General features: G+C 41.3%; 1 protein-coding gene across 2 annotated transcripts in view; it reads left to right on the forward strand.

Moving 5' to 3' along the window:
• Positions 1–3122: 3122 nt before the first annotated feature.
• Positions 3123–12867, forward strand: part of cars1 (cysteinyl-tRNA synthetase 1) — a 118335-nt gene continuing 108590 nt past the window's right edge. The window contains exon 1 of one of the 2 annotated variants that reach the window (XM_028796020.1): positions 3123–3208. In XM_028796020.1, the coding sequence (XP_028651853.1) occupies positions 3187–3208 (22 nt within the window). In that variant the 5' untranslated portion in view covers positions 3123–3186. The remainder of the gene's footprint in view (positions 3209–12867) is intronic. The other variant, XM_051923454.1, reaches the window with a different exon arrangement.

A 12867-nucleotide genomic window follows, 5' to 3' on the forward strand; every position in this document is an offset into this window, starting at 1 on the left:
ACCGATTCATTTGCACAAATCTGAGAGACACGCAGCGGGCCAAGGAGAGGGGTGTGGGGACCTCTTCACTCACTCAACAGCTTCAGAGTGTGTACCTTACCTCTTCTTAGCTAGCGAACAAGAGAATTACTTGTTGTGGTTCCTCTATAGGCCTTGCCATTATTATTGTAAGCTTATTAACAGTGCCATCCAGCAAAACTCATCAACACATGGAACACATGGAACCTGTATATGAATCACGTCAAAGTACATTCTTTTTTTCAGCTCTGTTTTAGGATACTTAATATTCCAGCCCATATCGTCTAATAAGATACTTAATTCATGGATATCATTATGTGTTTGCGCCTTCAGAGATATTTATTTAGAAAACTAACAATGCTCGCTTTGCTCGCCAAACCCCCTGGCCTGCACTATGTGGATTTCACTTTCACCAAACAACAAATCTTTTAATTCTTCCTAGAAGAAGTAGAAGAAATACAAACACTACTTTTCCCTGATGGCAACACGAATTAGATGATCTACAAGTCTCCGACTTAAAGTTTAAATCCGAACAATATATTCGATCTCTTTTCGCTGTTCCATTATTTCACCAAGTAATAATTTCTGTTTGTTTGTTCTAATGAGATCTTTACTATCATTTTTTGAGACTTTCGAATTTTAGTACTTATAGATAGATAGATAGATAGATAGATAGATAGATAGATAGATAGATAGATAGATAGATAGATAGATAGATAGATAGATAGATAGATAGATAGATACTTTATTAATCCCAAGGGGAAATTCACATTATTATCTCTAATCTGCTCTACATGTGTTTTGCGCTAACATTTTTAATTTCTTTACGACGTTCTACTGTGTCATCTACTCTTCTGTTTTATTTCCAACCCCAGGTGTGGTTAAATCTCTTGGCACAAAGTCTCGTCTCGCGGGAAATGAAATTGTCTCTCTGAAAAAGTCTTGTCTCGTCCCAGGATTTTTTTTTATTATAATAGAGAGTTGTGTTTGTACCCTTTAATGAACTGTGGAACATTCTGGTTGATTTTTGCAACTTCTATCATTGCACTATGTATCATAGTTCGCTTGTGATACCGATTCATTTGCACAAATCAAACGAACACGCATCAGGGCGAGGGGAGGGGAGCAGGGACCACCTCACTCACGCACCAGCCTCGGGGTGTGTACCTTACCTCCACTTAGCTATCTAACGAGAGTTTTACAGTGAGTTTATTTTAACTTATATTTCTCAGTTTGTACGTTGTATTTTGTAAAGTTTTTGTTTGCATTTAACTATATAACTCCTGTTATTAGACAGCAAACCAGGATAGTGAGACAGTGGAGCCCAGAGGCTGAAATGGCTCTAAATGGCTGCTTCCAAATTACAGACTGGGAGATAATAGGCGTGATATTGAGGGACTCAGTCACTTCATCACAGGCTATTTTAACTTCTGTATTGACACAGTGATACCCACAAAAACAGTGTGTTCCTCTTCAAACAACAAGCCCTGAATTACTAAGGAGCTAAAAGGTCTCCTGAATGAGAAAAAGAGAGCATTCAAATCTGGTGGCAATGAACAACTGAAGGACATGCAGTATGTGCTAAAAAAAAAAAGAAACGGAATAAAGGATAGAAAGAAAGGAATCTTACAAAGCTAAAATAGAAAACAAACTCACCAAATAAAACATGAAGGATGTATGTACTCAAGCAATCCAGGGCTCACATGCTAGAAGGGGATGTGGACAAAGCTTAATCCCTGAATCGATTTTTTAATAGATCCCCCCCACCCCCTAACCACCACCACCACCACCAACAACAACTTCTTTCAATGGCCAGCTATGCCACAACATCCACACTGCATCATCAACTCTTACGACTTCAACTGGAATGTCCAATGGTAAGTCCACCTCTGACCATCACTGTGGGCCGTCCATAACTGAAGACCCAGTAAGGAGACAACTGAGGAAGCTACTGGCAGCACAAATACAATAATGCGTAAAGGATGTTGGATTTTATTTTAAGATTGCTTTTTATTACGTGTGTTTTACTTAATATAAACGTATAATAATAATAATAATAATGCATTTTATTTATAGGGCACTTTACATTAGTAGTAAATCTCAAAGTGCTACATAAAAACGTTTAGACAACAGACATAAAACAGAGGTAAAACGACAGCAATTAGTAGCATTCTTGTTAACAAGCTTTCCTAAATAGAAAAGTCTTTAGCTGTTTTTTTAAACAGCACACAATCTGCTGTGTTCTTAGGCTATCTGGTAGGGCATTCCAGAGCCATGGAGCAGCGGCCGCAAAGGCTCGGTCTCCCATTGTATGAAGTTTGGTCAAAGAGGGGCGAAGGTGGTAGGTATTAGCAAAACGGAGGTTTCTTGTAGTGGATTGTAGTACTGTATAAGAAGTTCCTTAAGATATTGTGGAGCATTTCCTTGGATACCCTGGTGAGTAAACAAACAGAGTTTGTATTCGATACAGAGATGGATAGGGAGGCAATGAAGTGACCAAAGGATTGGTGAAATGTGTTCATATTTCCGCACCCTCATCAAGATCCTTGCAGCACTATTTTGTATTTGTTGGAGCTTTTGACTTATTATGAAGTCAACTAAATTCAACTTTAAGATTGTCTTTTGCATCTTGTCTGTTTTACTTAATATGAGCTGATTATAAAGTTGATCATATCTTATTTTAAGATTGCCTTTTATATGTGTGTGTTGTAATATGAGCTGATTATAAAGTCAAACAAGTTTTATTTTAAGATTGACTTAAATACTTTTGGAATGTTGTTTTAAATCCTTTTCAGAATATGTGGGTTTTCTCAAGGGTCTAACCTGAAAGCAGGGGGCGATAAATATCGGTACAGTTCTTAGTAATCGAGTTACTACAGTTACGTGACCTTACCAAGATGGCAAAAGTTTAACGCGTGTTCCATCAAGTGTGGCGGAAGCTCAAAGGATTTTTTTTTTAATAATGGTCTACGGGTGGTTTTTGCTTGGACAAGATATGGCAGTTATTGGACAGTTAGTCGAGGTTCGCTTCTATTTATATCTTGATTGGGCAGACTCTGCTAGGAGCACCCGCCCCCTTAGCCATACTTGAAGTTACTCGCAGAGTGGCGGAAGTGCCGGCGATACTCACATCCGGACACGTTCTTGCATCAGAATCCGGGTAGCAGGATGGCAGCGAGTGGGGAACAGAGTGAGTTTTAGTCCAAATTTTTGTGCGTTGTAACCTCTTCGGTACAGTAAAGACTACAGTGTGAACTGACACGAGATAATAGTGGAGCTTTTTTTGTTGGCTTAGCAGATACAAGTGATCTGCTTCTCTGTTAATAATTTTGGGTTTTTACTGGGCAGAGGCATCATCACAAAAAAGCTCGTGTTGTAGCGTATTGCCTTTACATTTAAAAGAGCAAAGTAGTATGCAGTAATTCATTGTCGATTAAGTCAAGACTGGTGTGCAGTGTCGAACACTCTGCGCTCTTTGTGTCGAGGGTCCTAAGTGTTTCAATCTGTAATGTTTAGTTTTGACAGCTGGGAGCTGAAAACCTAGCAGAAGGTTGCGTGCACCCGTGCGATGTTAGCGAGTCTTGCTTAACACGTAAATATAACGCTTAAGGTAAGGAGCGATTTCAAGAGCCCGGCTGGTTTAAGTTAAAAGATAGTAAACTTCCTTTGTAACAACCATTTGGCAAATATCAAAGTACCTATACTCTGCGGTTACATATCAGTTATAAATAAATTAACGCTGGCAGACTGTTAAACATCAATCGATTAATTTGATTATTCTGCAGCGCTTCATACTTGCAAATAAACGGGCATTGCCCAGATTAAAGGAGTACACGTAATAGAATCTACTAGCAACAAAATTAAAGCCGGTAGTGACCGTCAATTATTTAGTACAACAATGCATTCCACACATCCTGATCGTTAATTTAGTGCCTTGTTGCAGCGCAGGTCCATACCGTAGTCATGGAGCTTTTTTATTTACAATCTTTCAGAAAGTCTGGATAGCAAAAAATGTGAGACTGCAGAAACAGAAAGTAAAGGATGCCATGGTATCTCTGCCTTACTACTTGGTTACAAGTGTGTGTGCTTTATGACAATGGAAAGAAGTAAAAGGTAATGACAATGCAGCTGATTGGTTAGCCTTGGAGGATGGAGGAATATTTCAGACGAAATAAAATAAATCTGCAAATAATAAAAGTACAGTGAAATGTGATCATAAATAATTAAATGTGTCATGAATAGCACCACACACAGCATGAAATAAGCCCAGCAATGAAAACTACTTTCACTTTCAAATTTGATAGGGCGGGTCCTAGTGAGAGTTGTTTTTGATTGGAGGATTGTCAGTAGAGTGACAGGTAAAGCTTTGGGTGGCAAGTGCCACATTTACAGCAGACACTTAAGATGTGACTCTAAAGACGAATTTGGAGTTTCCTAAATTACAGTTGCCACACAGTTTTACTGAGCATCATTTTCTTGCGCACGTATCTGACGCGCTACAGTCGCAGCTTTATGCCACACAGGTTTCCAAAGCCAAGCAGAGCGCATCTGTCCACTCTGCAGATGATTCACCAATCAAAACGCAGTACTTGCTAGAGCCCACCCTCCCAACTTTGATGAGTCAAGGTGACAGTTTTCATTTCAGGATCTATTTAATGTTGCTTGTGGTATCACTAAAACAAAGAAATAATTAAAGAAATGCAGAAAAAGTAGGAAAACATTTCACAGCACATTATTTTATACATATTTAATTATTAAACATTTCATGCTGCTATTATTTGTTCATTGTCACATTTCACAGTACTTTTACTGTTTTTGGGAATTTATTTATTTAATTTTGTTCAAAATATTCCTCCATATTGGAAAGGTCATCTTGCTGTGTATGGCAGGGTTCGCCATTTCCGGTCCTGGAGGACCACCGTGGCTGCAGGGTTTTGTTCCGACCAACTTCCGTTTTTCATTGGACTCTTAGCCTACGGGAAGCCTAGTTTTTTATTTTCAGTGCATCAGGTAGACATCCGTAATTCTTGAGGTGCAATTATAAGTATGGATTACCATTTTAATTATGTAGTACTTATTTCTTACCAAAACATATACTGTGTAAGCCCGTGCTGTAAAAAGCCCAGGGTCTTAGAAACTATTGAAATCGTCAGGAAAAAAAAAACTGAAATGTAGAGATGTCAGGTAATTGAAAGTACAGTGGGGCAAAAAAGTATTTAGTCAGCCACCAATTGTGCAAGTTCTCCCACTTAAAAAGATGAGAGAGGCCTGTAATTTTCATCATAGGTACACCTCAACTATGAGAGACAAAATGAGAAAAAAAAATCCAGAAAATCACATTGTCTGATTTTTGAAGAATTTATTTGCAAATTATGGTGGAAAAAAAGTATTTGGTCAATATTTGGTCAGTATTTGGTCAATAACAAAAGTTCATCTCAATACTTTTTTTTATATACCCTTTGTTGGCAATGACAGAGGTCAAACGTTTTCTGTAAGTCTTCACAACGTTTTCACACACTGTTGCTGGTATTTTGGCCCATTCCTCCATGCAGATCTCCTCTAGAGCAGTGATGTTTTGGGGCTGTCACTGGGCAACATGGACTTTCAACTCCCTCCAAAGATTTTCTATGGGGTTGAGATCTGGAGACTGGCTAGGCCACTCCAGGACCTTGAAATGCTTCTTACGAAGCCACTCCTTCGTTACCCGGGCAGTGTGTTTGGGATCATTGTCATGCTGAAAGACCCGGCCACGTTTCATCTTCAATGCCCTTGCTGATGGAAGGAGGTTTTCACTCAAAATCTGACGATACATGGCCCCATTCATTCTTTCCTTTCCATAGATCAGTTGTCCTGGTCCCTTTGCAGAAAACAGCCCCAAAGCATGATGTTTCCACCCCCATGCTTTACAGTTGGTATGGTGTTCTTTGGATACAACTCAGCATTCTTTTTCCTCCAAACACAACGAGTAGAGTTTTTTCATCTGTCCATATGACATTCTCCCAGTCCTCTTCTGGATCATCCAAATTCTCTCTAGCAAACTTCAGACGGGCCTGCACATGTACTGGCTTAAGCAGGGGGACATGTCTGGCACTGCAGGATTTGAGTCCCTGGCGGCGTAGTGTGTTACTGATGGTAGTCTTTGTTACTTTGGTCCCAGCTCTCTGCAGGTCATTCACTAGGTCCCCCCGTGTGATTCTGGGATTTTTGCTCACTGTTCTTGTGATCATTTTGACCCCACGGGGTGAGATCTTGCATGGAGCCCCAGATCGAGGGAGATTATCAGTGGTCTTGTATGTCTTCCATTTTCTAATAATTGCTCCCACAGTTGATTTCTTCACACCAAGCTGCTTACCTATTGCAGATTCAGTCTTCCCAGCCTGGTGCAGGTCTACAATTTTGTTTCTGGTGTCCTTTGACAGCTCTTTGGTCTTGGCCATAGTGGAGTTTGGAGTGTGACTGTTTGAGGTTGTGGACAGGTGTCTTTTATATTGATAACGAGTTCAAACAGGTGCCATTAATACAGGTAACGAGTGGAGGACAGAGGAGCCTCTTACAGAAGAAGTTACAGGTCTGTGAGAGCCAGAAATCTTGCTTGTTTGTAGGTGACCAAATACTTATTTTCCACCATAATTTGCAAATAAATTCTTCAAAAATCAGACAAAGTGATTTTCTGGATTTTTTGTTTTCTCATTTTGTCTCTCATAGTTGAAGTATACCTATGATGAAAATTACAGGCCTCTCTCATCTTTTTAAGTGGGAGAACTTGCACAATTGGTGGCTGACTAAATACTTTTTTGCCGCACTGTATTTACTCTGGCCGTCTCTCTTCTAGGAGGTTTAGTTTTGCTGATGTGCTTGCATCGCTTGTGCATTAGTGACGGGAGGAAATGTAAAAGGGATAGCGTTTTGCTGATGTTAGCAACTAAGCGACTTTGTCTTTCTTCAGAGGTTTGGTTTTGCTGATATGCTGGCCTCACTTGTGTTATTAGCGGCTTAGTGAGTTTTCTGTTTCATTGGAGGCGGAGCTCTTACCCCGACTCCACCTCTCACTTCCGGGCTGGACAGACACACACAGATACGCTCACACATAGAAATTTATATATAAGATGACACAAAGCAACAAATGATAAACAAATCTTTAAAAAAGCTGCAAATGTATCAAATGTTCATAAGCTGTTTATCAAGAAGACGCAAGGCTAACATGCTTGTCAGGTTTATACGTAAAAGACATTTTGCTGTTTCGCTAACAAGACTATTGTTAACTTGGCAGCAATTTCAAACTTGTCTTTATCTTTTCTTTTTCTAATTGAAAAGCTGAGGCACTTAAAGCAAGCTCGCGGTCCAAACTCAAACAGTATCCATTAAAGGACAAAATAAAAAGGTTAGAATTTGTTGAAGTAGTTTTTCTTTCTGTTTGTTTCACTGCACATGATGACTTCTCCAGTTCCTTTTTCCGTTTATTACTCCACTTTCTTTACTAGGCGGAGTGGTGGCTCTGAGGCTGAGGATCTGCACTGGCAATCGGAAGGTTGCCAGTTCGAATCCCGTAAATCCCTGTTGGGCCCTTGAGTAAGGCCCTTAACCTGCACTTGCTGAGCCCTTTGAGTAGTGAGAAAAGTGCTATATAAATGCAAAGAATTCACTATGTAACAAATTTTTATTTTTATTTTGTTCCTGGGTACAAAGTGTGTTTTCCTAACCCGTTATGCCTAAAAAAAAATAGAAAATAGCTGTTGTTCCACAAAAACTTTGCTTTTGTGATCAGGACAGTGATATTTTGAAATTTGTCTGTTTTCAAGAAAATTCTCGATTCGCATTCAATACTGAGTAGTCTTCTGGACAATTCTAACAGTTCAAGAATATTCTAGAAGTTTCTAGAATTTTCCGGAATTATCTAGAACTTTCAAGAAACTTTTAGAACGTTCTCGGACTGTCCAGTAGCAGTCATACAAGTATAGAAGCACAGGTGACTCGAACCAACAATTCGGTTTATGTTATTTTTTTGATTTGATTTAGATGGCATCAAGAGGTTGCTTGCACCCAGCAGATGCATTTTGCTACGTCTGTGGACAATTTATAAAGACAAGAGCGAGAAAGTATTCCGTGAAAGCATGTCGTAAGATGTGCGAGGCCTACAAGGCATACTTCGGCATGCCTGTCAGGGATCAAGACAAGCCCTGGGCACCTCATTTCACATGCGAATATTGCAAGAAAACTCTTGAAGGTTGGTACAGGGGAGAAAAGAGAGCCATGAAGTTTGCTATCCCGCGAATATGGCGGCAACCGACTGACCACTCAAGCAACTGCTACTTCTACATGGTGGATCCTACCAAACGTTGCACTGGCAAGAATGCGCCTCAAATCATTTATCCAGACATTCCTTCTTCCATTGCCCCAGTACCACACTGCCCCGAGCTGCCCGTTCCCACTCCTCCGAAGAGGGATCAGCCATCTTCAGGAGACAGCAGCAAGTCAGACAGCGAGGAAGATATTGCAGATATCCTTGACGCTCATCTTGACAAATTCAAGGAGAACATGGGAGCTTACTCAGAGGAGCAAGGCGAGCGCTTTCATCAGGATATACTGGACTTTGAACGTCGTTACCAAGGACAGTATAACGAAAACATGATGGGGGACTACATTTGGGGGCTTCTTCGAGAAAGCGATTTGCAGTACAGTCGCAAATCTAGAACACCTACTCATTTCTGAACCTTTTTGAGTGGTTTTGACTGTCTTTGTCTATTTACCATGCAAGTGTTGTTCTTTATCAGACCGCATGAACGAAAAGATAAAAATTCCCTTGTTTTGTCACTATAAATACGAAATTTTCTGGGCTGTGGTCATAAAATCAAAGTTTGTGCTGAATGTAGTAGTTTTTCCATAGGCTTTAGACATAAGCAGTTGAAATATAACTCTTGGAAGCCAGGAACAAAAATTGTGTTACATTGTGTATTATTACTGTAAAGGGTAATATTCCAGTGACCTCCTGCTGTCTTGTAAAGCAAGCATTGATTTGCTTTTTTACACTACAGGAAGTTCTCTGCAAAAAAAAAAAAAAAAAACCAAAAAGGGAAAAAAAAAAAGCTGCGTGCTGGCTCAATTACCATAATACCTCGCATAAAGGAGCACTGCAAACAAATCACCATAAAGCCTAGAAAATCAGGGTCTGAAAAGATCGGTTTTGTTTTCGTTTTTTTTTTTTTTGTGAATGGCCAATTTACAGATCGGCGATCAAGTCATTTTTAGTGAAAATCGGCTGATTTAGATTGGCGGCGGTAGATGAGAGCATCTCTCCTTTTGGGTCGTGACTCACCATTGTATTCAACGGAAAAGAAGTCGCGTATATTCAGCTAAGTGTGTCGTGATGGGTCGCCGCCGGGGCCATCGACATTGCTCTGCTATGACTGTTGGTGGCAGTTCTCCAAGGAGGTCATACCTGCCCACCCATTGTTTTGATTGTCGGTGGTGATTCTCCAAATAGGACCAAAACCCCAGTTGTCTATTCATGGACTGGGTCCTTGAAGATACTATAAAGGGCAAGATTGAGTCTCGAGGGGAAAAAAAGAAAGTTTTGGAAACACTGAAATAATGGCATTGTGTAGCACAGCGTTTCTCAACCTTTAAGTATTTGCAACCCGAGTTTTCATAACAGTTCTAATCGCGCCCCCCTAACGTTTTTTTGAAACCCTAATAAAATTTATTCCTAGATTTTTTGCTGCCGATACACCACTACAAGTTTAAAATTTCCCTACGAATAGCGAAATTAAGCCACATATGGCAACATTCACTAGGGGGGCGCGCCCCACAGTTTGAGAACCGCTGGTGTAGCGTAACATCAGGCGGGACTCAATTTTATATAAATAAGTCTCACTTACAGGCAGTCCCTGGGTTACGTACAACCACGGTTTTCAAACTGTGGTACGCGTACCACTGGTGGTAGTTCAAGTCATGCCAAGTGGTACTCATGTGGTCCTTTATTTTCCACGAATTGATGTTGCTAGAATGCCAATATGTTGCATATAATCACATATAGCACCCATTTCCTTAATTAGTTTAATATCACTTTAACGTCATAATTATAGTCATTATAGTGATTATAGTGACTTTTTCTTCAAAACAACACGGGCGTAAATTAACGATTCATTGACAGTGGTACTTCAGTTTACTGGTCCTCGCGGAGTGGTACTTGTTCAAAAAAAGTTTGAAAACCGTGGACGTACAAGATAGGGACTGTAGGTTTGTACTTAAGTTGAATTTGTGTGTAAGTTGGAACAGGTACATTATTTTAATAAAAGTTATTGTTGACCAACTGTAACCAAGTGCTCTGCCAGTGAATGATGGAGTTTCACCACTCCCCGACCTTTTTATTATTTCTACTTTATTTTCCATGGTGATGGGTTTTCTGTTCTTTACTGTATCACCAGCACTTGCATCAGATTTGTGTTTCAGAGACATTCTTGAAGGGTGAAGACAATGAGCTCTTCTGCACAGCACTGTCCACGCTATCACAACAGGCAGGCATCCCTCATCAGCACGTCTGGTTTACTGACGAAAAACAACTTCCTGCTACGTACGTAACCATACCAGCAGGCTTGCAATTGAGAATGAATGGGAGTAGCGACGGGCGGTTCACCACCCACCCACCACACAGTGACCTCCACTACAGTATGCAGCCTGCAGCGTGCGTCCGCCCACCAAGAACAAACACGGTGCAGCCAAAGGCGTGTAGTGAATCGCCCTCCACCGCCCCCATTCAACAGGCCGCCGCCCCGTTCAGCCACAACCAGGTCACCGCTTGCAGCATTACCAGCCGCCCACCGAAAACGATTTGGGCGAAGCCGTGTATAGTGGGTGGGCAGTGAAACGCCCTACACCACTCCATCCAGCCTACGTCCAGTCAGGAGCAGTTGCTGCGGCGGCGTAGTGTGCGGACAGCGAACTGCCCCATTAAGCCTCCGTCCTGCACATGAGCACGTGACTATGGACCACAGGTCACCGCTCGCTTGACGCCGGGAGCCGCCCGAGGGACACAGGGACACTACACTGCACGAGCAGCGAAATCGCACCCCTCCAGCCACTACTTGCAGCATCCTCCGGCCAAAGATGTCGGAGCGGCAGTTAGTGAGGTGCATGCGTCACAGCTGCGGCCTCGTTCGTAAGTTGTAGGTCGGATGTCTGTAACCTGGGGACTACCTGTATTTTTAATCTTAACTTGTTGTATAACGGCTGATTTTTGCTTATTTGAAAGAATCCTATAATGCACGCTCCATAATTCCATGGGGGAGTTCAGTTCAGTTTATTTTTGTACAGCACTCTCCACTAAGTGCAAGCTTAAAGTTCTGTCTGTAACAAGGGTGGTACCAAGAAAATGCAATTACAAACTTTACTAATTACATAATGAATACACGTACAGTACTGTGCAAAAGTTGTAGGCAGGTGTGAAAAAAATTCTGTAAACAAAGAATGCCTTCAGAAATATAAATAATGATTGTTCATTGTTATCAATTTACAAAATGCAAAGTGAGCGAACAAAAGAAAAATCTAAATCAAATCAATATTTGGTGTTACTACCTTTTGCCTTCAAACCAGCATCAATTCTTATAGGTACACTTGCACAAAGTCAGGGATTTTGTAGGATTCTAGTCAGGTGTCTGATCAACCAATTCTACCAGACAGGTGCTAATGATCATCAATGTCACACGTAGGTTGAAACACAGTCATTAACTGAAACAGAAACAGCTGTGTAGGAGGCTTAAAACTGGGTGAGGAACAGCCAAACTCTGCTACCAAGGTGAGGTTGTGGAAGACAGTTTCATGTCATGGCAAGATTGAGCACAGCAACAAGACACAAGGTAGTTCTACTGCATCAGCAAGGTCTCTCCCAGACAAAGATTTCAAAGCAGACTGGGGTTTCAAGATGTGCTGTTCAAGCTCTTTTGAAGAAGCACAAAGAAACGGGCAATGTTGAGGATCGTAGACGTAGTGGTCGGCCAAGGAAACTTAGTGCAGCAGATGAAAGACACATCAAGCTTATTACCCTTCGAAATCGGAAGATGTCCAGCAGTGCCATCAGCTCAGAACTGGCAGAAACCAGTGGGACCCAGGTACACCCATCTACTGTCTGGAGAAGTCTGGCCAGAAGTGGTCTTCACAGAAGAGTTGCAGCCAAAAAGCCATACCTCCGACGTGGAAACAAGGCCAAGCGACTCAAGTCTGCACTAAAACATAGGAACTGGGGTGCAGAAAAATGGCAGCAGGTGCTCTGGACTGATGAGTCAAAATTTGAAATATTTGGCTGTAGCAGAAGGCAGTTTGTTCGTCGAAGGGCTGGAGAGTGGTACAATAATGAGTGTCAGCAGGCAACAGTGAAGCATGGTGGAGGTCCCTTGAACGTTTGGGGCTGCATTTCTGCAAATGGAGTTGGAGATTTGGTCAGGATTAATGGTGTTCTCAATGCTGAGAAATACAGGCAGATACTTATCCATCATGCAGTTCCATCAAGGAGACGTATGATTGGCCCCAAATTTATTCTGCAGCACGACAACGACCCCAAACATACAGCCAAAGTCATTAAGAACTATCTTCAGCGTAAAGAAGAACAAGAAGTCCTGGAAGTGATGGTATGGCCCCCACAGAGCCCTGATCTCAACATCATCGAGTGTGTCTGGGATTACATGAAGAGACAGAAGGATGTGAAGAAGCCTACATCCACAGAAGATCTGTGGTTAGTTCTCCAAGATGTTTGGAACAACCTACCAGCCGAGTTCCTTCAAAAATTGTGTGCAAGTGTACCTAGAAGAATTGATGCTGTTTTGAAGGCAAAGGGTGGTCACACCAACTATTGATTTG

This window comes from Erpetoichthys calabaricus, chromosome 2 (genome assembly GCF_900747795.2).
Source record: "Erpetoichthys calabaricus chromosome 2, fErpCal1.3, whole genome shotgun sequence".
Taxonomy (NCBI): domain Eukaryota; kingdom Metazoa; phylum Chordata; class Cladistia; order Polypteriformes; family Polypteridae; genus Erpetoichthys; species Erpetoichthys calabaricus.